The sequence below is a fragment of the Lissotriton vulgaris genome, chromosome 12 (genome assembly GCF_964263255.1).
Source record: "Lissotriton vulgaris chromosome 12, aLisVul1.2, whole genome shotgun sequence".
In the NCBI taxonomy this organism is placed as follows: domain Eukaryota; kingdom Metazoa; phylum Chordata; class Amphibia; order Caudata; family Salamandridae; genus Lissotriton; species Lissotriton vulgaris.
This window is the reverse complement of record NC_141700.1, coordinates 464,378,096-464,400,577: the sequence shown is the minus strand read 5'-3', so window position 1 is coordinate 464,400,577 and position 22,482 is coordinate 464,378,096. Positions and strand designations below refer to the sequence as shown.

General features: G+C 46.8%; 1 protein-coding gene across 1 annotated transcript in view; it reads left to right on the top strand.

Annotated features, from left to right (window-relative positions):
* CTCF (CCCTC-binding factor) overlaps window positions 1-22,482 on the top strand; it is a 713,286-nt gene that overhangs the window by 163,551 nt on the left and 527,253 nt on the right. The window contains exon 3 of the mRNA XM_086945216.1: window positions 12,151-12,940. Within this exon, the coding sequence (XP_086801342.1) occupies window positions 12,160-12,940 (781 nt within the window). The 5' untranslated portion in view covers window positions 12,151-12,159. The remainder of the gene's footprint in view (window positions 1-12,150; window positions 12,941-22,482) is intronic.

The following is a 22,482-nucleotide window of genomic DNA, read 5'->3' as shown; positions in this document are numbered from 1 at the left end:
GTTAGTTCAGCTAACTATAACTCATGCACCCGCAATGCACTGCTGATGACGTCCCATATTACATCACTTATGACCTGGTCAGTGACATCACTCATGACATCTCAAATGACATCATCCAGTGAATATGTGTCTTTCTGAAAAATAAATATTTTTTAAATATGCATATCTAAAGGTCGACGGAAGAATAAATGGGTAAATAAATGTCTAAATGGAGGTTTTGTTTTGTAAAATTGATTGTATAACTGACTTATTAAGTGTATCATAGTGAATACATGTATTAACGAGTAATGTTTAAATATTTAAATATCTGTATCAGTGTCTCACTTTGTGTTTAAGTGGCTGCATGGGTTGCTGAGATGCTACATGAGTGCGTGTATATGGGTTATTAGTTTGTTTTTTGAGTATCAGTATGAGTGTATGGTTCGGTGGGGGGATGTTACTTAGCGTAAAGATGCATGAATGAGTGACTCGCTGTATGTTTTTTGAAGACTGCATGTGTGCAGGACTGTATGGGTGGATATGTGTGTGTGTATGGGTGTGTTAATGAGTGAATGACTGTCTCAATAGTGTATTTATGAGTAAGTACATATGTTTTAAACTAGTATATGTGAATATTGATGTATATAAGTGAGTATATGTGAGAGTGAGAGATTGGAAGAGATCCTGTATAAATAAGTATGTGTTTCTATAAGTGATTGTTTAAGAGAGTAAGTATGTGTACATTTCTGTAAAATTAAGTGTAGTGGTGTGTGTATAGCTGTATATGCAAGTAAATGGATGTTTAATTTATTTGCATGTGTGAGTATGTGTGTGAGTAACTCTAAGGATGAGTATCGGTGTGTAAGAGGATGTATAGGTGTATGAGTACATATGATGAGTGAGTACATGTATGAGTGACTATATAGAACTGTTGGTGAATGAGTGGATGTGTATGTAGATTTTGGAATTACTGGATAGGTTGTTGTAACTGGAATTGGTATCTCCATTGTCTTGAAAATGTTACTTTCTATTTTTGAATTTGTGTATCAAAGGTTATATTACGCTGAGAGGTCTGCCACTCGTTTACAAGGATGATGTCATCAGTGATGTCATTTAAGATGTCATCAGTGATATCATGAGTGATGTCACTGACCATGTCATGAGTGATGTAATATGTGACGTCATCAGCAGTGCATTGCGGGCGCGTGAGTTATAGTTAGCTGAACTAACTATAACGGGGGAATTTCAATGGTTTTGTATGAGTGAAATGTCCAGCTTACTATAACGTGTGAAACCTGTGTTTTTTTCAGTGAATTTCTAAGGTTTTTTAAATGCTAATTCCTAACTATAACGTGGCTGAAACCTATGGTTTTTTCAGTGACTTTCAAAGGTTTTGTAAATGATAATTTTTAAATGTATTAATTGTTATATTTTTTTATACTAATTTACTACATTGTTTTAACGTATTTATTTTTAGATATTTTATTTTTTAAATTACATTACATATTTGTAATATAAATTGAAAAAAAAGTTTTTAAAAATATTGAAATTGTAATATATATTTTTTTAATTTTTTTTTTTAAATTTATATATATATTTTATATAGCAGGCAATGATGTCCTATGGAAGGAATTTTAAGTTACTGGTAAGTACAGTTAAATTAACTTTTCAGGAATAGTAGTGAGCTGAAAGATGCAGCGCTGAGGTCTCTCCAGATAACAGGTGAGTAAATCAGAATTCGTAGTTCGGCTGATTTTAGAGGAATTTTTTTAAGTTCCAAAACTCCACACTTAAAAGAATTTCCAAGTGAAACAAGTCAATGTCAACCTATGGACACTTAGAAACTTTTCTGGTGAAAACCACACAATAAATTCCTATGGAAGGAAATACAAGTTACTGATAAGTATGCTTAGATTTACTTTTCATGGCCTGTACTGCGCTCAAAGATGCAGCACTGACGTCTCTCGTGATAACAGGTGAGTAAATCGGAAATCGTAGTCCGGCAGATTTTAGAGGAATATTTTGCTCAATAGTGAAGGAAGGGGGCAGGCCTGAGGTAACATGTGTGCAAACACGCCCTGTGGCGCGTTTTTAGGTTGGGGGATTAATTCCTCTTCAATCCTGAGGTCCCCTGTGAGCCAAGTAGACCACCAGGTACCTCCAGTATGCGCCAGGGAGCTGTGTTGCAGAGAGGTGTTCAGAGGGCACGCCCCCTTTTTACAACACTCTGCAATGCAGCTCTGTGGCACTTACTGGAGATACCTATTGGCCTAGTTGCCCACTAGAGGACCTCTGGATTAAAGAGTAATTAATTCCCCAACTTAAAATGCGCCACTAGTTCAAGTTCAGAGATTTGTATAGCGCACTACTCACCCATAGGGTCTCAAGGCGCTTGTGGGAGGGGGAGCATTATTTATCGAATAGCCAGGTTTTAAGATCTTTTCTGAAGGAAATTTGGTTCTGTGTGAGGCGGAGGTGAGTGGGAAGAGAGTTCCAGGTCTTGGCCGCCAGGTAGGAGAAGGATCTTCCTCCCATGGTGGATCTGTGGATGCGCGGAGCTGCGGCAAGCGCTTGGTTGGAGGATCTTAGTTGGCGGGTGGGTGTGTAGAAGGACAGTCGTGTGTTGAGGCATTCGGGTCCTAGTTTGTAGAGGGCCTTGTGAGCGTGGGTGAGGAGACGGAACGTTATTCTCTTGTTGACGGGGAGCCAGTGGAGGTCTTTCAGGTGGCCGGTAATGTGAGCTTGGCGAGGGATGTCCAATATGAGTCTGGCCGACGCATTTTGGATGCGTTGGAGTTTTTTCTGTAATTTGGCTATGGTTCCGGCGTAGAGGGTGTTTCCATAGTCCAGTCGGCTAGTGACCAGTGCGTGGGTGACCGTCTTTCTTGTTTCGGTGGGGATCCAACGGAAGATTTTTTTGAGCATATGGAGTACATTGAAGCAAGAGGATGATACGGCGTTAACTTGTCTGGTCATCGAGAGGGAGGAGTCTAGGATGAAGCCCAGGTTGCGTGCGTGGTCTGTGGGTATGGGTGCTGTGCCCAGGGCCGATGGCCACCAAGAGTCGTCCCATGCAGAGGGTGAAGATCCTAGGATGAGAACTTCCGTTTTGTCTGAGTTAAGTTTTAGGCGGCTGTTTTTCATCCATTCGGCTACTTCTTTCAAGCCTTCATGAAGATTGGTTTTGGCGGTGTTAGGGTCTTTAGTGAGGGAAAGGATCAGTTGGGTGTCGTCGGCGTATGAGATGATGTTGAGGTTGTGTTGTCGTGCGATGGATGCGAGGGGACTCATCCACACGTTGAAGAGGGTGGGACTGAGTGATGGTCCTTGTGGGACTCCGCAGATAACTTCGGTGGCCTCTGATTTGAAAGGGGGGAGTCGGACTCTCTGGGTTCTCCCGGCGAGGAACGAGATGATCCAATCCAATGCTTTTCCTTGTATTCCGACGTTGCTGAGGCGTTGTATGAGGGTGCTATGACAGACTGTGTCGAAGGCGGCGGAGAGGTCGAGTAGGAGGAGGGCAGCTGTTTCTCCGTTGTCCAGTAGCATTCGGATGTCATCTGTCGCTGCAATGAGGGCGGTTTCGGTGCTGTGTTTGGCTCGAAAGCCGGACTGTGAGGGGTCGAGGGAGTTGTTGGATTCAAGGAATGCGGCGAGCTGGCTATTGACGACTTTCTCAATGACTTTGGCTGGGAAAGGGAGGAGGGAGATGGGGCGGTAGTTCTTAAGTTCAGAGAGGTCAGCAGTGGGCTTCTTCAGGAGGGCAGTGAGTTCGGCGTGTTTCCAGCTTTCTGGGAAGGTAGCGGAGTTGAAGGAGCAGTTGATGACATCACGGAGATGGGGTGCGATGATGGAGTCTGCTTTGTTGAAGATGTGGTGGGGATAGGGGTCGGTTGGTGATCCTGAGTGGATGGAGTTCATCAGGCGGATGGTGTCTTCAGTGGTGATTGGGTTCCAGGCGTTAAGGTTGTTCGAGATCGGTTTGGTTTTGGAGGTGGGTGGGGTGGGCTGTTCTTTCGAAGTGTTCTTAAAGCTGTTATGTATGTCGGCGATTTTGTTGTAGAAGAAAGAGGATAATGAGTCGCAGAGGTCTTGGGAGGGAGTAATGTCGTTTGAGGCTGCGGTGGGGTTGGTAAATTCTTTGACGATGTTGAATAGTTCCTTGCTGTTATGGGCGTTGTTTAGTCGATCCTTGAGCGCTGATTTCTTGGTGGCGCGGATCAATTGGTGGTGTTTGCGGGTGGCTGCCTTGAAGGTGGTCAGGTTGTCAGTGGTTGGGTTTTTTCTCCATGTTTTTTCTAGAGTACGGCATAGTTTCTTGGAGTTCTTAAGGTCATCGTTGAACCAGGGGGCCTTTTTGCTATCTTGTTTGATCTGGTGGTTTCTTAGGGGTGCTAATTCGTCAGCGCTGTGAGTGATCCATTGTTTGAGTTTGGTGGCAGCTTCGTTTGGGTCTGATGAGAGGGCTGGAGGGTTTTGGTTGAGCGATGTGATGAGTTGGTCAGTGGTGATTTTGTTCCAGTTTCTTCGAGGAATAGGTTGTGGGGGGTTGTGAGTCGTGGTAGTTTTGTAGCTGAAGTGAACACAGCTGTGGTCCGTCCAATGGAGAGCTGTGGTATGATTGAAGGAGATGTGTTTGCTGGAGGTGAAGATAGGGTCGAGCGTGTGTCCGGCTAAGTGGGTGGGGGTGTCAACAAGTTGTTTGAGTCCGAGATTGGCCATGTTGTCCAGAAGGGTGGTGGTGGTGGTGGTGGTGGTGGCCACTGGGCATGTTTTCACTCTTATCACCTCAAGCCCGGCCATTTACCTTCACCACTGTGCAAACGCGCCCCGTAGCGTGTTCTAAGTTGGGGGATCTAGTCCCCTTGCATACTGGGGGTCCCTGGGGGCCAACTAGCCCTCCAGGAACCTCCAGTATGCGCCAGGGCGCTGCGTTGCAGAGAGGTGTAATGAGGCCATGTCCCTTTTTACACCTCTCTGCAACGCAGCCCCCTGGTGCATTTGCAGAGGAGGAACTAATTCCCCTTGCATACTGGGGGTCCCTGGGGGACAACTAGTCCACCAGGAACCTCAATGGTGCACCAGGGGGCTGCGTTGCAGGGAGGTAATGAGGCCACGCCCCTTTTTACACCTCTCTGGAACGCAGCCCCCTGGCCCATACTGGAGGCTCCTGGTGGGCTAGTTGGCCACCAGGGACCCCCAGTATGCAAGGGGAATTAGTTCCCCCTCTGCAAACGCGCCAGGGGCGCGTTTGCAGAGAGGTGCAGGGAGGGGGCGTGGCCTGCTCCCGATCCCGTTTTTAAAAAAAAATTACTTTTAAGAATGGGGGCTGTGTATCCCCCTTCCTTTTTTTGGGGGGGGGGGGGGGGGGGGGGGGCCTGCCCCCAATTTTTCTTCTTTTTTATTTTTTTATTTTTTATGGGAAGGGGGCCGCATGGCCCCCCTCCCGTGGCCAATTCCGGCCCCGGGGACCCCATCTCCTGGGCCATGGCCAACTTTTCTATTTTTTGTGGAGGGGGCAGCCCCCCTCCTATGTCCCCTTAAGGCCCCGGGGACCCCATCCCCGGGGCCTGACAATCTTTAAAAACAAAAAAAGATTTAATTCTTTAATGGTGGAGTTGGGCCGCGTGGCCCCCCTCCTGGGCAACTTATGGCCCGGGGACCCCATCCCCTGGGACCTGCCCTCTCCATTGGGGACTGTGGAGGGGTCCCCAAGCCCCCCACGGTCCGTGCATCCTGCAGGAGCCGGCATTGCTTTTCTGCTTGGGGAGCAGCTAACATGCTGCTCTTCATGCAGAAAAGCAATCCGCTTTGGTTTTTGAAAGAGAGCAGGTTTCCTGCTCTCTCTTTCAAAAACCAAAGCAGTTTGCTATGGCGGCTCCCGCCTCTACCATAGCAAACAGCAGTGTCCCGGGGGTAGGCACCCCCGGACACTGCAGGAGCTGGCCCTGGGGGTTGGCAGTCCCCAGGGCCATCAAGGGCTCCAGGAGGGGGGCCGCGCAGTGGATGACGTGGAGTCTATGACGTACCCAAATAATGTAATACTCTGGGAAGGTTGCAGAAGAGATTTCTTCTCGTTTATGACAAACCCAAGGCTTTGAAGAAGGGACACCACCATCTGAAGATGCTGCGTCAGGCGACTGGGCAAGCCGCCATCAACAGTAGGTCGTCCAGGTACATAATCATTCTGAATCCTCTAGGGCGTAGGTACTCCACAACCGGTCTGAGAACCTTGGTGAAACACCAAGGAGCTGAAGAGAGACCGAAAGGGAGTGACGTGAACTCGTACGTGCGGTGACCCCAGATGAATTGGAAAAACAGACGGTGTGGCGGGAATATCAGAAGCACCCGATAGGCGTCCTTGAGGTCCAGCCGGACCATCCAATCCAATCCAAGGGACGGAGAACGTCCCTGAGAAGATTGATTCCCCCCATCTTGAAGTGGCGGTAAACCAACCACTGGTTGAAGTCGCTCAAGTTTATCACAGGCCCTTTGCCGCCATCGGTCTTGTCGACCCGAAAGATATTGCCTAAGAAACCCACGGGATGTGGAGGAGTAAGGGTGATAGCACCTTACTTATGGAGAGAGACACCTCCTCGTCCACCTGGAGGGCATCCTTTGCGGAAAACTGAATAGGACGGGGAGGGGATCTTTGCACCCGGTTCCCCTGGAACTCTATGTGGAAACCCCTCACCGTTTGCAGCACCCAGGTATCGTGAGTGATGGTCTACCAAGTTTGGAAACAACCTGCCACCCTATGTCTTGTGGGGAAGAAGGGAGAAGTCTCAACTGGGCTAGAGATTGCCGTTCCTCTTCAGAATCCTTCCCTTTTTCCCCGCCGTCCACGGGTGGGGTAAAAGTTGCAGAACCGGGTTTGGTCCTGGTACTGTTTGGAGCCTCTTTGATTGGTCTGGCGTTGCTGACGACTGGCCGAGCAGCCCCTGCCTCAGCCGGCCCCGCGAAAAACACGGGGAAACACCTTTTTGATTGTAGACTTGGCTCGATCCAGCGACGTGAAGGTATTGACAAACTTACCGAGCTCCTTCACAAGGGGGTTGCCAAACAGACCACCTTGGGCAATAGCGCCCGCCTCTGAATCCGTCAGGTCACCTAACTTCGGGTTGATTTTAATAAGAAGTGATCCGCGCCGCTCGGTGGAAAGGGCACAATTAGCATTGCCCATGAAAATCACAACTCTCCTCCTCCGCCATATCTAATATCTTTGTAATGGGGCCGAGGGCATCCAGGAGTTTATCCTGGCAGGCCCTCCAGGATCTATCTATCCCCATCCTGGGATCTATTTCAGTTGTAAGGGATACCTTACCCTCCAGGGTGGGGCGGGGGCACTCCGCCCAAAGGCAGTTGCGATCTTCCTTCTCCAGAGGTCGTCTGATATGAGCGGCCACATAAGAAGCCACTTTCTCCTCTTGTGTCCACTTTGAGGACCTTGGGTGGATGATATCATTGAGATCAAAGCATGTCTGAAGTGCTTGGGGGGGGGGTCTGGAAAGTACTAGGGAGAGACTGAGGAACTGGATCAGCAGGAGGGGGAACCCGGTCCACCGGGGGAAGCACTGGCACTTCAGTGGGGGGCACCTCGGGAACTGCAGGGAGACTAGCCAGGAAGGCCTGCCTAAGGCGATGAAACGCATCTCCATCCACACCAGCCTCGCAGGAGCGTTCAGGCAGCGGAGGATCCAGTGGATCAGGAGGAGCAGTAGCTGGGGCTTGGAGGGGGGGAACAAAGTTGTTGAGTGAGCTGGGCAAATGCCTGCTGAATCTGGTTGGAGCGAATCCTCTAACGGAGAGATGGCTTGATCCATCACTCGGTAGATTGAGGTTTCCATAGCCTCATAAAAGGCGCCCCCCAGGGCATGTCGGCAAGGGGGTCCTAATCGTCGTAATATTCCATGAGGAAAAGGTGCACGAGTAGTCCAGCAGTAGAATTTTCCTACTGGGCCCAGCAGGAAAGGTCTTAATTATGGCTGGGTCTCGGCCTGTAGCTTTGTGCGTGGGAGGAACCGCAATCGACCCGGGTCGAGCCTGAGGGACTAATGCTGGCAGACAAATTTATAAGAGAACTCCCTTTCAACAGGAAAGCTGGTCTGGGTAAGTCCCTTGCACCAAGTGCCAACCTCGATACCAGACCTCTGAGAGGCGTTCAAATAAATATATACAGAATCTGCCCATTTAACTACTGGACTTGGGGATGGAGCGTGAGGCAAATAATAAACAGCGCGACTCTTGTACAAGCCACCGCTGCCTACAACCGTCACCGGCGTTCACCTTCAGCCCAGCGGCTCCTGTACAGTGTGCGCGTGACGCTTGAAACTCTCTGAAGAGAGATTAAACGTAGCGTCGCGTCTGTACAGCCTCCTGCGCCCTCTGACGGCGGGAGGACCCGGGAGCTAAACCAGCACGGAGCGCGTAGGGACGGAAACCCGTACCCGCGCAGCCCACACACAGGGAGACGCTCTGAAGTAAACGCGGTGAGGTGAAAACACAAGGTAAACCTAACGATTAGCGCCGCGCGACATAAAACGAAGCAAGTCGCTAGATCCACAGTATGAAACAGCCTAAAAACTGTACTAAAGACCACATAATAGGCTACCGCTTAATCGCACAAGCAGCGCCCGCGACACAGAAACAATCATAAAAATTACTGAAACACTCTAACAATATACCCAAGTACTAAACAGATATGAGAACTGAAGAGTACTTATCTTGCAACCAAGAAAGAGGAAGAGAGGACACTGTTGATGGACTATACACTACACTTTCCCTTGTGTTCAAGGGAAACGTTGTTTCCTGGTATACCCTTTGCTGCTATGTATTAAGAAAGAAGGCATAATCCTCTCCTCCAGTCCTGACATAGAATTTATTCGGAGAGACTGGAAACTTTCTTCCTGAACAATAACACCTACGCGTTTCTGAGCCCCCAGCTCCTTCTTCCTGGGTAAATATAATACACAATATCCAATTAAAAATAGAAAATACAAAAATCTTAAGAGGTTCACCAAAAAAATGGATGTTACAAATAAGAAACAGAATATAAAAACCTTAGAAATTCTCTGAAAAAAACAGAGTACAGCGACGTTAAAGTTAGGCTGACATTTCGCTCGGACATAACCAGAGAAATTCAGCAGTTCTTGTTCCCTGAGCTAACTATAACTCGTGCCCCCGCAATGTACTTCTTATGACCCAACATATTACATCACTCATGACGTCATTGATCTCACTCATGACATCTTCCACTGACTGGGAGTGTTTTTTTAAAAAGTTCATGAGTGTTACATACATACCAAAGTGTATTGGTGAATCGGTAGGTGTATGAGTGCCTGATTGGATGATCGGATATCTGGACTCTTTTTGCATAGTCAGGATAAATTTGTATCTGCTTATCCTTATAGCGCAGGGGGATTTCTACACACACATGTTGGAGGATAATATCTTGACCTCTGTAATTGAACAGGCGTGCTATACTTGCTCTCGGGGGAGCCATCTATAGAGAAGAAATTAGAGAGGTGTTTGGGTTGCATTATGTTAATAATCCACTCGCTCTGGAATTCCCAGGATGCGCAATCTGTACCTCCTTTATCGGCCATCTGTGTCCTTCCATGTGCGTTGTACTGTGTTTCAGTCTTTCAACAACAGCCCGTAAGCCCTTAATCTCCTTTTTAAGAGAAACCACGTCCTCTTCAGTATTCTTGACTCTTTCGTCTACCTTGCGGAGGTCTAGCCAAAGGTGTTGTATGTCCATGGACATGGCATCCATTTTTTATTTCAGCGCCTGTTGGGGAACCCTGTATCGCAGCCAGTATCTCCTCAGTGTCTGTTGTACTGTCTGCGGGCTCATGGACCATCCTGGGTCCCTTTCCTTTATCCTGAGACCCTGCTTGCGCAGTTTTGGAGCCCTTGTCTTTTACCATGTCGGATTCCGTGCTCTCGGGCCTCCACCTGTGGGCCAGGCACCCTTTAGTCAGGTGCCTCTTCAGCTGGGTATATGCTCTTCAGCCAGGTTCCTCCAGGCAGTATTGCACGCCCAAGATATCCTGCAGCTGCACTCCAGCCCACCAGCAACAGGATGGGCCACCACATGTGAGACATCACCTGCAGGTAGTAATAAAAGCTCTCAGGGTAAGTTTAGTGAGCCCCACGGGAGACCACCTGTTCTCTTTAGTTGGCTTGCAACTCAGGGTAGGGTAGTCCTAAGACACATCCCCTTCCCACCTGCCGAACCAAGCGCCCGTGAGGACTTCTGCATCCTCCAGGCCCCTCGTCACTGCCACCCTCTAGGGATCACGCTCAGGCGGCAGTCTGAGCCACAGCACAGGATGAATGGGAGGCCCCTCTTCCCAGAAGTTACATCAGTCTTTGCCAAAATGTTGGGTCCAGTGGCCCACTCCTCCGTTCGTGCTGTGTGTGCTCGCCAGTACACACCACCTCCAGCAGATACAAGATGGTGGATGGGATGGGGGGAGGGAGGGTCCTACAATGCCGAAGCCGGTTCGCAGTGCCGCGTGCGACCAATGCTGCCGGCTCACGCCCATTTGTGTCTGGGAGCCATCCACACCCTCTTCCAGGCGTGAGGCAGTTATGAATAGGGCAGAGGCACCGTATACAGAACGGTTCCCCGTCGGCGATCCGCCTGTTGAGAACTCACACGGGATGCCTTCCCGTTCCTCCGCTGCAGCACAAGCCCCTGCCTCGCCTATCCTTCGTTCTCCAGCAGCTAGGGAACAGCTCGCCGATAGCCCAGGTGCCACCTTTCGGCACTCAGCGCAAGCATCTCACTTCCGGCCCAGTCTGTTCCCTGGTAACTCCGACCCCCGATAGCACAGTGCCGCACCAGACTACCATCGGCCCAGTCTCAGAACTGTCTACCGGCCCGCTGCAAAGCTTAGGGGCCCTGTCGCTAAATGTAGCCATGGTGCAGGGGTATAACGCCTCACTCTGCAGGGACTTGGCTCAAGCAGTGCCGCAGGATCGATCATATATTTGGTCCTCCACGTTGGGAGCTTCAACATGGCACATCTACGCTGCCCTCTTTTTTTGGTCACGCGCCTTCACATCATTGTTGATGTTAAAACATAACATGAGTGTAGATAAATCTTTGCTATGCATCAGGTAGAAGAAAAAACGGCTCTAGCTTCTTGTAGGCAAATGTAGCAGAGTAAGCACAAACTCTTAAGCAAATTCAAGGACTGCATGTGTTTGATATGGTTAATTATTTTGTGGCGATATGCATATGGTGAAAGTACATGCGAAGGAGGGCTGAATGCGCAGTTGATTAATTACAAAACTGCTGGATTTATGGTTGAAAAAGGTTATCTGAGCACCATTTCAGAAGAGGGAGCTTTAACCTTGCTCACCATGGTATATCCCTATGCCGATTTTAGGACTGCCACTGTATGTTTTAAAGATTGAAGGGCATGCTTCAACATGTTTAAACATGTAATAACTTTGTGTTGTGCAAGGCATTGTATTGCCTAAAGATCCTGTAACTTTGAGGGCGGTTGAAATATGTTGATTTAGAATTTGATTAACTAACAAGAGAACCATTTATAGGCCTTTACAGTGTGAGATGCACTATTTCAAAGAAGCTGTATCATGGACTATGCCCAATCACCCGCCCTTTTTATTTTATTTTCGGTATATCTGGGAGGTTTTCTTGTATGGTTTTTTTTGTTATATGATGCATACCATGGCTTTCTCAAGTAGTATGCTTAGGTGGACTTGCTTAAAAAACAACACTTGTTTATCTCCTGCAACTTTTCAATTTCAATAAATATAGCTATTTCTCTCTTTAGGCTTGTATTGCAGTCTTCTCCCAGTGGATCGCACTGCCCTTCCTAACCCAATAATGTTTCCATTTGAACAATAAGATAGTTATTTTGTACAGGAGCCGGGTCACAATGGTAAATGCATGAATGGAAGCAGTAGTAGTTGGGGGAGTACTCATTGGACTGATTCTAATAAAACAGGGATATTATACAAATCATTCTGGACTTGCACAGCTTATAATGTCTTGGTAATAGGAGTGGGTCATTTGATCTCAGTAAAAAATTGCAAATAGTATCACTTTCATATGCAGAATAAGGTTCTTTTTTCAGAAAAGCTAATCCTTTTGTGTTAAATTATGCTGATTTATAATTTTGTTTTATTTCTAAGATTGACACAATGGAGCAAGAGTTGGTGGCAGCCATGATGGATGAGTCAGAGTCATTCATGAAAGGCAAAGAAAGAAAAACATATCATCGACGCAGGGAAGGGGGGCAAGAGGATGAAGTATGTGGCATGGTACAAACTCAAATGGATGGACATGAGGTGACTCACAATATCAATAGCAGTGTTCAGATGGTGATGATGGAACAGCTTGACCCCACACTGCTCCAGATGAAGACTGAAGTCCTGGAGGGAGGAATCCATCATGAAGGTGACCAAACTGTGGATGATACCCAGATAATCACACTACAGGTTGTCAACATGGAAGAACAGCCCATAAACCTTGGGGAGCTTCAGCTTGTCCAAGTGCCAATGTCGATGAATGTCTCGGATGGCACTACCACAGTAGAAGGGCTTCATGCTGCTTTTGAACATGAAATTAATAAAGATGGTCTTCAGGATGGAGAGCCTATGATCTGTCATACCTTACCCTTACCAGAAGGATTCCAGGTGGTGAAGGTGGGTGCAAATGGTGAAGTTGAGACTTTGGAACAAACAGATCTTCAGCCCCAGGAAGAAAATACCTGGCATAAGGATCCAGACTATCAACCACCAACCAAAAAATTAAAGAGAATGAAAAAAAGCAAACTGCGTTACACAGAGGAAGGCAAAGATGTTGATGTGTCTGTGTATGACTTTGAAGAGGAACAGCAGGAAGGTTTGCTTTCTGATGTTAATGCAGAGAAAGTCGTTGGAAACATGAAACCACCAAAGCCGACAAAAATTAAAAAGAAAGGTAAATACTGATGGCGAGTTTGTCTGTTTGTCAAAATAAATGAAAAGATAATGTATCCTTGCATAGCAAATATTTTTTGTGGTACAATTATTTAAAGGGGACCTATTTAATTCTGTGCGTGCAAAATTGTAGTTTTTACTGGGAGCTGGCGGAGTAAGGGGAGGTGATGGTTGGCTTGAGATACGTGAGGTTCTCCTGACTTGAGAAATGGAATATGATGTCTCAGTGTCTAGGTGATGAGGCATAGATTGCTTTCTATTATGTATGGACATATAGTATCTATCACATTCTGAGACAAATAAGACTTGAGAACAAGTATGATCCAGCGTTCAGGAGAGATTTGTTGAAGCTGGTTAAAGTCACATTTTCTTACAAACTTTTAAGACCCAAAATATGAATCACAAGAATAGATTTCCTGGAATAAGATTAGCACTACAAAATAGTCTATTTTAAGAACCAAGTCCAGATAATATAGAAAAGATTTTGTCTCCTAGCATCCGTCGTCTGCTGCTGTTTAGGATATAAATCTTTTAAGAGCGAGCCTACCAGACAGCACAACTGTCTGGTTGCCTTAAACACATTATGAGCTTTCCAAGAACAGAGGGGCTTCAGCCTACCCATGGCGTACCATTGTTTGGCTTTGCTGTCACTTTGTTTGTCTGCTTATTTGATTGCTTGCCCTGTCCATCTTTTATCTATTCATCCAGTGCAGCATGGACAATTTACTTGTGTCCTGCTGCTGCTTACTTTTAGGTAACTTCTTTTTACTTTTGTTTTAAGCACTCCACAAGAATGCATCAATTTGCCCCTGGTCTCCCTAGTGTTCTTCTCTTACTTCCAATGCGCTCGCTGTTGCTCTCTCACCCGTTTGCTACTCCCCCGTTGCCCCATATGCCTTCTGCTCCTACATTCCTTTCTTGCCTTTGTGCTTCTACCGCCAGGCTCCAGTTGCACTCTGTCGTCCTTTTGGCTTCTCTTCCCCACCCAGAACTCCACATTGCTCTCTCTCCCATTTGCTTTTTTTCCCCCCAACCCATACTCTGAGTTGCTTCCCCCACTGTCCCCCCGTGATGCTCCCAGCTCTCGTCCCCTCATCTGTGGCATCCACTGCCTCTAGCCCACAGTGTTGCTTCCCACACATGCTTAATAAAACACTTTTGCAATTTTTTTTCTTATTATTTACTGATCTAACTTGGATCAGCAAATAAAGAAAAATAAAACACCTGTGTCATTTTGTGGGCAAGTGTTGTACTGCCTACAAAATGTTGCCTACTGCCTCATCATTGGCTGCTTTTTACATTTTCTCTTTAACCATGCTAGATGGCATGGGAGTATGCTGTACAGTATTAGTATCGCTAAAAGCCGCTGGCAAAGCCAACCAGACCCAAAGGTGAGACTTTTTGGCTTTGCCAGTGCTTGTTTCCCCCTGTATCTTTAACTGTTAAGATCCACCAGTCTGCAAGTAAATAAAAAAAAAATCACAAACAGGTAAAAACCTTTAGTTCCTTGACCTACTGATTTTAAGCTCTAGTTGCCAAATTAAATGTACTTGCCCTGTTAGCAACCTATAGAAAAGACACACTTGAAGTGCCCCTCCTTATGCTGTCTCATTTCCTGGTGTTGTCTTGTGTAATACAAAGTACTTGTAAGTGATTCGGGCAAATCTGCGCAATACATTTTTGGGCTAAATAACCCAAAACTGGGGCACAATCTCTTTTTTTTTTTTTCTTGTTTTTTAATTTTTTTATTTTTGGAAGACCTTTATTTAGAAAAGGGTGCACACAGCTATTCAGCCAAACATCCCGGAGGCATGGCAGCAAAATTAGAGCATCAAACTGTTTCGGCACACCCAGAAGAGCTGCTCAGGAGAAGAGAGGTCAATTTTTAAAATTAAAACAGGATATACACGGTAAATACGTAATACAGTTCCATATGTTAACGAAAAGAAGAGAGAGAAAAGAAAACAGGAGGGGGCCGGTTACGGGATCTAAAGTAGATACAATCACCGGGTGGACAGGGAAGCATGTCCAACTGCAGGGACACCCACATTTTGAAGCGAACAGTATAAGCAAGCATACATTTCTGAAGACTCCCGACTAATGCCCCACCCGATGAATCCAATGACAGGAGAGGCTGAGCGGCCACAGTCCCAGCACCGCCCAAAAAGTCCAAACAGTAACCCGATACACTGACCCCCAACCCAGGGAGAGAGGAAAAAGGAAAGTCCAGTCAAACTAAAAAAAGAGAAAAAGGCCATAGAAACAGAGAACGGAAAAACAAAAATACCCCACCCCCTACCCTGCACCCCTGCTGATGGCTACGGCCTACCCCCCTACCAGCGTGCCTATCGCCCAGCGACCAAAACCCGAAATATAGTAGAAAAGAGATTTATAAAGGAAGGAAACACAGAAAAAGAAAGAAAAGAAAAGTTAAGGGAGGAGGAGAATCACACATTCCCGGTCACACTGCCCCCCCCCCCCCCCCCCCCCCCTCCTGCGACGTACAGTCCTGGTCATTAAACAATAAGCAACAAAGCAAAGTAGATTCGGTAGAACCCAGGAAGGACGTCCTACACCGCCCGCCCCAATACAAGAAAATGGCGGATCCCGGGTCCCTCGCAAACCCCTAGCATCCGAGTCGAACACCAGTCTCACCCTTGACCTCTACGAGTGTTCACCATGAGTTCCGCACACCGCATCCGCCTATTCACAGGATAAATCAAAAGTCCAGCCAGTCCACGAATCTGTGCGGCGAGTCCAACAGATATCCACAGTTCACCACAATCCTCAGCCGCCATGACACTCGCCACGGTATGACCAGATCCCGACCGTCGCATACTCCACCACACTGCACAGCTCACACGATCAATAGATGTTCGCTGTTTCCGTCGGGTCACAGTTTCAATAAAGTCATTGGGGGACGAGCTCGTGAACACGACCACAGGCGGACTCTTCAACGTGGGCGGGCGATACACCATGGTGGCGGATTCAGCCGCACACTGCGGTACAGACATTGCTATCCATGCTTCGACACTAGATGGGCCTCGAGTCGTAGATTCCGGGATCAAAGTCGGGGAAACGGCTCGCTTAGGGGGACGAGACAGATCAGAGTCATTATGCGATCGGGCAGTTTCGGTGGCATCCGCAATCGACTTATGTGAAAGAGCAACCATGTAGGAGAACAGACCCTAAATGGCGGACATCACGGTTCGCAATGATGGCTCTTCTTCACCCCGCACTGCCGCGAACTGATCGACTCCAGACATCAGTGCGCCCTTCGGGTCACCCGATTCTCCCAGGGACCGAAGTGCGATGAGGGCAGGCGGGGGCAGGAGGCACACAGTCCAGCAGCGATAGGGCCTCTCGGACGGGGGCCCCACCTCGGCGGGAAGGGAACGCCGAGAAGGGGACCCCCGCCACTCAGCCACTCACAGGATCATTACACCTCCCCAATGCGGGTAGAACCGCAGGCTCGCCACCAGTCCAGGGGCAGGTTGCTCTCCACTTCTATCGACCGGACCGTGTCTGGGTCCCCCGGCCGCCGTTGTTGCACTACAACCCAGCAGGGTCAGTACTCGAGGTCCCGGCTCTCGGTCAGCGTTAGGCCAAGAACTTCCACTCGATGTAACTCCGGCAATTTGGGTCGTAAGTTTCCCAGGATCACACCGCCAGTATCAGCAACAGGTCACCCACACGGGGGCGGGGCGAAAAAGCAGGATTTGTAGCAGGATATTCAAGCAGCAGGAGGAGGTCGACGGAGCCGAGAGCTTATGCGGCCATCTTCGTTCGTCGCTAGGCTCCTCCCCCTTTTCTTGTTTAAAGTTTTTGGACCCAGTACTGTAGAGCCAGCCATCTCCTCCATTCTCATAATATCCCATATCTTGTGTAGCCAGTCTTGATGATTTAAGTGCTAAAGGGATATGTCTACTGTAGGAAGCTGGCTTTGTGCACACTATACCTTACTTAGGTATATATATACAGAGTCTAGTGGAGCCCCAATGGTAGGCAGAGGTGAAAGGAGATAATACCTTACTCTCTACTTGCAGTAGCGTGGGCGAGCAGTAAGGCTTTATCAGAGGGTAGTGTTAAACATTAATTGTACACACTCTGGCAAGAAGTGATGTCACATTCACAAAGACTGAACACACACCAATTTGTTTGTATAGAAATATTATTCGTTATTTTATTTCTAGATCCAAGCCAGGCCTGGTGCAGGTAAGTGCAATAATAATTTGCATGTTTATTGCAGTTGAAATACAATAATTGAAATGCATTTGGATGCAATTGGTTTGTTTACAGGTAAGTCAAGTCAAATTTCTTTACAGTTACTCTTGAGATTACTTTGTACGTTCATTTTCAGATTACTTTTTGATGTTACTTTTTCTACTCAGTGTGATATGCCTAGATATCACACTGGGACATTTCCTAGAGAAAAGGCATGCAACTATGCAGGTATATTGCTTTTGAAATACAATTAAAATGCAGCTGGATGCAACTGGTTTGTATACAGGTAAGTCAACAGTCCAAATTACTTTAGTTTCTTTTGAGATTACTTGTATGTTACTTTTCAGATTACTTTTTAAGTTACTTTTGGTAAATAACTTCATTCGGAAGTATAAAAAACATCCATAAAAGCATCACTCAAAACAGACCTCGTTATACAGTACTTGTCATAAAAAGAAAACATTGATTATCCATCGTACCGTAGACCTGTTATTGGATCTATGCTGGGGTGTGGCAAGGTACTTTTTCTACTCCGTGTGGTATGCCTAGATTTCGCACTGGGACCTTTCCTAAAGAAAAGAAAAGTAATTCAGCTTTTGTACATTTGCAGTTTCTTAAGGTTTCATACAAACCAACTCCACACGTAAAATATTTTTTCACAGAAAAGCAGTCAGTTCAATTCAATAAATCTTTATACGGATATAAAATATCCATAAAAGCACAGGTCAAAATAACATCAGAAATACATACATTTGAAGACCATGCACAGTATAAAAAGCAGTGGGCAAATAGGGGCTTGTAGTATGTATCAAAAGACAACAATAAAAATACATAAATTAAAAAGAGGCCATAATATACAAAACAGCAACTTCATAAAAAACAGTGGCAAAGTGGCCCTTAACAGGTAGCAGCATAATATAATAAAAATCAATCATATGTTTGAGAAATATCAGCATAATATAATAAGGTGCAATCAGATGTGAACAAATAATAGCATAGTATAATAAAGTGCAATCAAATATGAGCTGTAAAAAGAGGAGCATAGTATGCAGAGCAGCAGTTTCTTACGTAACATCATCCAAAATAAGTTTATAACTCAAGTCGAATAGCAACATGATGTAATTAAATGCCGTCAGATATGTTATGGGGTGCTCATAGAGACACATGAACGGAATGCCACTTTCAAAAAAGAACTTGGACAAAAAATCAAATCATCATTCTTCAGCTTAAGAATTTCCATCTAAGCTATTCTATAATCAGTGATGGCAGTTACCTTAAAGAAAGGGATCAAGAATTGTTTGGTGCATTTTTGATATAAATTGCAGAAGAATACCAAATGTAGCATTGATTGATTGCTGAGGTTGCCACGAGGGCAGGGCTTTTGCTCAAGATTGATATTAAAGCCTATAGGGAAGCAAAGTAAATATTTTAAGGTTCCAGCCCTAAAGTGGAAGAGCAAACTTCTCTCCCAGCGACCTATGTTCTTTAAAAGGTAGCCGGATGGTAAATGTGATGAGTGGCAATTAGCGTCCACCAAAGACCTATACCTTGCAACTGACGATTTCGAGAGTTCTGTTGCATATCTTGTATTGCTGTATTGTTCATATAGAGCAGGGGTCTCCAACCTTTTGTGTAGTCAGAGCTACTTCTGGCCAGTGAAAATCGTCTTGAGCTACTGAACCCGAAGCAACTCGCGCATTTTTCCGAGAGACCCCCCCCCCCCATGCCCAGTTTCATTGACTTTAAGCCTAATTTCATCAGAGCCCATACTGTGCATTTCTGCCCTCCGTTTCACTCGTTTTCCCCTTGTTTTTTGTGGCCTTCTGCTCTCTGTTTCACTCATTTTCCCCATTGTTTTTTGTGTCCTTCTGCCCTGCTTCACTCGTTTTTTGTGCCCTTCTGCCCTCTGTTTCCCTCGTTTTTTGTGGCCATCTGCTCTCTGTTTCACTTGTTTTTTGTGGCCTTCTGCTCTCTTTCATTCGTTTTCCCCTCGTTTTTTGTGCCCTTCTGCCCTCTGTTCCACCCGTTTTCAACTTGTTTTTGTGCCCTTCTGCCCTCAGTTTCACTCGTTTTCCCCTTGTTTTTTGTGCCCTTCTGCACTCTGTTTCCCTCGTTTTTTGTGGCCCTCTGCCCTCTGTTTCCCTCGTTTTTTGTGGCCCTCTGCCCTCTGTTTCCCTTGTTTTTTGTGCCCTTCTGCCCTCTGTTTCCCTTGTTTTTTGTGCCCTTCTGCACTCTGTTTCCCTTGTTTTTCGTGCCCTTCTGCCCTGTTTCCCTCATTTTTCGTGCCCTTCTGCCCTCTGTTTCACTCGTTTTCCCCTTGTTTTTTGGGCCCTTCTGCCCTGTTTCCCTCGTTTTTCGTGCCCTTCTGCCCTGTTTCCCTCGTTTTTTGTGCCCTTCTGCCTTCTGCTCTCTGTTTCCCTCGTTTTTGCGCCCTTCTGCCCTCTGTTTCCCTCGTTTTTTGTGCCCTTCTGCCTTCTGCCCTGTTTCCCTAGTTTTTTGTGCCCTTCTGCCCTCTGTTTCCCTCGTTTTTTGCGCTCTTCTGCCCTCTGTTTCCCTTGTTTTTTGCGCCCTTCTGCCCTGTTTCCCTCGTTTTTCATGCCCTTCTGCCCTGTTTCCCTCGTTTTTCGTGCCCTTCTGCCCTGTTTCCTCGTTTTTTGTGCCCTTCTGCCCTGTTTCCCTCGTTTTTCGTTGCCTTCTGCCCTCTGCTTCCCTCGTTTTTCGTGCCTTTCTGCCCTCTGTTTCAGTCGTTTTCCACTTGTTTTTTGTGCCCTTCTGCCTTCTGCCCTGTTTCCCTTGTTTTTTTGCGCCCTTCTGCCCTCCGTTTCCCTCGTTTTTTGTGCCCTTCTGCCCTGTTTCATTCATTTTCCCCTTGTTTTTCGTGCCCTTTTGCCCTGTTTCCTCGTTTTTCGTGCCCTTCTGCCCTGTTTCCCTCATTTTTCGTGCCCTTCTGCCCTCTGCTTCCCTCGTTTTTCGTGCCCTTCTGCCCTCTGTTTCATTCGTTTTCCACTTGTTTTTTGTGCCCTTCTGCCTTCTGCCCTGTTTCCCTCGTTTTTTGTGCCCTTCTGCCCTGTTTCCCTCATTTTTCGTGCCCTTCTGCCCTGTTTCCTCGTTTTTCGTGCCCTTCTGCCCTGGTTCCCTCGTTTTTCGTGCCCTTCTGCCCTCTGCTTCCCTCGTTTTTCGTACCCTTCTGCCCTCTGTTTCATTCGTTTTTCGTACCCTTCTGCCCTCTGTTTCATTCGTTTTCCCCTTGTTTTTTGTGCCCTTCTGCCCTCTGTTTCATTCGTTTCCCACTTGTTTTTCGTGCCCTTCTGCCCTCTGTTTCATTCGTTTTCCACTTGTTTTTCGTGCCCTTCTGCCCTCTTTCTTTCGTTTTCCACTTGTTTTTCGTGCCCTTCTGCCCTGTTTCATTCGTTTTCCCCTTGTTTTTTGGGCCCTTCTGCCCTGTTTCCCTCGTTTTTCGTGCCCTTCTGCCCTCTGTTTCACTCGTTTTCCCCTTGTTTTGTGGCCTTCTGCCCTCTGTTTCCCCCATTTTTTGTGCCCTTCTGCCCTGTTTCCCTTGTTTTTTGCGCCCTTCTGCCCTCTGTTTCCCTCGTTTTTTGTGCCCTTCTGCCCTGTTTCCCTAGTTTTTCGTGCCCTTCTGCCCTCTGTTTCACTCGTTTTCCCCTTGTTTTGTGGCCTTCTGCCCTCTGTTTCCCTAGTTTTTTGTGCCCTTCTGCCCTCTGTTTCCCTTGTTTTTTGCACCCTTCTGCCCTGTTTCCCTCGTTTTCTGTGCCCTTCTGCCTTCTGCCCTGTTTCCCTCGTTTTTTGTGCCCTTCTGCCCTGTTTCCTCGTTTTTTGTGCCCTTCTGCCCTGTTTCCTCGTTTTTTGTGCCCTTCTGCCCTGTTTCCCTCGTTTTTCGTGCCCTTCTGCCCTGTTTCCCTCGTTTTTCGTGCCCTTCTGCCCTCTGTTTCATTCGTTTTCCACTTGTTTTTCGTGCCTTTCTGCCCTCTGTTTCATTCGTTTTCCACTTGTTTTTCGTGCCCTTCTGCCCCGTTTCATTCGTTTTCCACTTGTTTTTCGTGCCCTTCTGCCCCGTTTCCCTCGTTTTTCATGCCCTTCTGCCCTCTGTTTCCCCTCGTTTTTCGTTCCCTTCTGCCCTCTGTTTCCCCTCGTTTTTCGTGCCCTTCTGACCTCAGTTTACCTTGTTTTCCGTGCCGTTCTGCCCTCGATGACGTCACAGTAGTCAGACACTCACGAGAAGAGTCTGCAGCTCCAGGAGAGGAGCGCCATCCTCTTCACCCGCCCCCACCCTCAGCTAAGCTCCAATCCGAGCGGCTGGTTTGAGTGAGGGCGGGCAAATGCAGCCGGAAAAGTAAATACCCCGTGAAGGGCTACACGAGCTACTCCTGGGGTCTCCGCGAGCTACCGGTAGCTCGCGATCGACCGGTTGGAGACCCCGGATATAGAGCCTCCAGGAGCGTCTTTTTATTTATACCCTCCAAGTCACTTGGATTAAAAAAGATATGTTCGAGATTCACACTGGTGAAACTTTTTCTAACAGTGGCAAGCCAAGGTATGTCCCTGCCCCTATCATCATCATCATCATGTCTTTATTTCGATTGTAAAATCATAAAAGACAGATACGAACAATAAAATGAGTCCATTAGGATACATTAATTTAAATAATTAAGACATACACAAGATTCCCTAAAACAAGTATTAAACCACAAGCAGAGACTCCAGTTTAAAACAGTAGTTTATGCATAAAAAATAGTTAAAATTAAGAAACACACCGCCTCTAACACTTTGTATAGCTGGAAAAAGGTAAAACCAATTCATGCTACCCCACGGCTAGAATCACTTTGGATTAACCAAATCCTTAAACCCTGACTTTGTTGGTCCGAATCCTCCACGCTCACCCTAGGACTTTAGCGATGGCGATAACAATGGCCTCCTGAGGGCTTGTCTGTAAAATCCTCATGGCTTCGATGGCAACCCTTGTGCCAAGGACAAGACAGATAGGTTTAAGCCATTTCCTCCTCGGGAGGCTGTAGGCCGGACAAACAAATAACATGTGGGGGATGGTTTCAGAGTAAGCCTGACACAACGGGCATAAGTCTGTTGTGGGCCTAAGCCATCAACTGGTGAAGGCTCTTGTAGGCAGAGAGCCTACCCTAAACTAATGATAGATCTTCCTATCCAGTGGCTTTAAGCTAAGGTCCCAGTATGGATCAAACACAGGTTCATGCTTTATGGATAGGAAGTCTCTGGTTAGGGAAGGGCCTGTCGTACAAGAACAGCGTCTCACCTTCATAAAACCCATATAAGCAGCCTTAAACT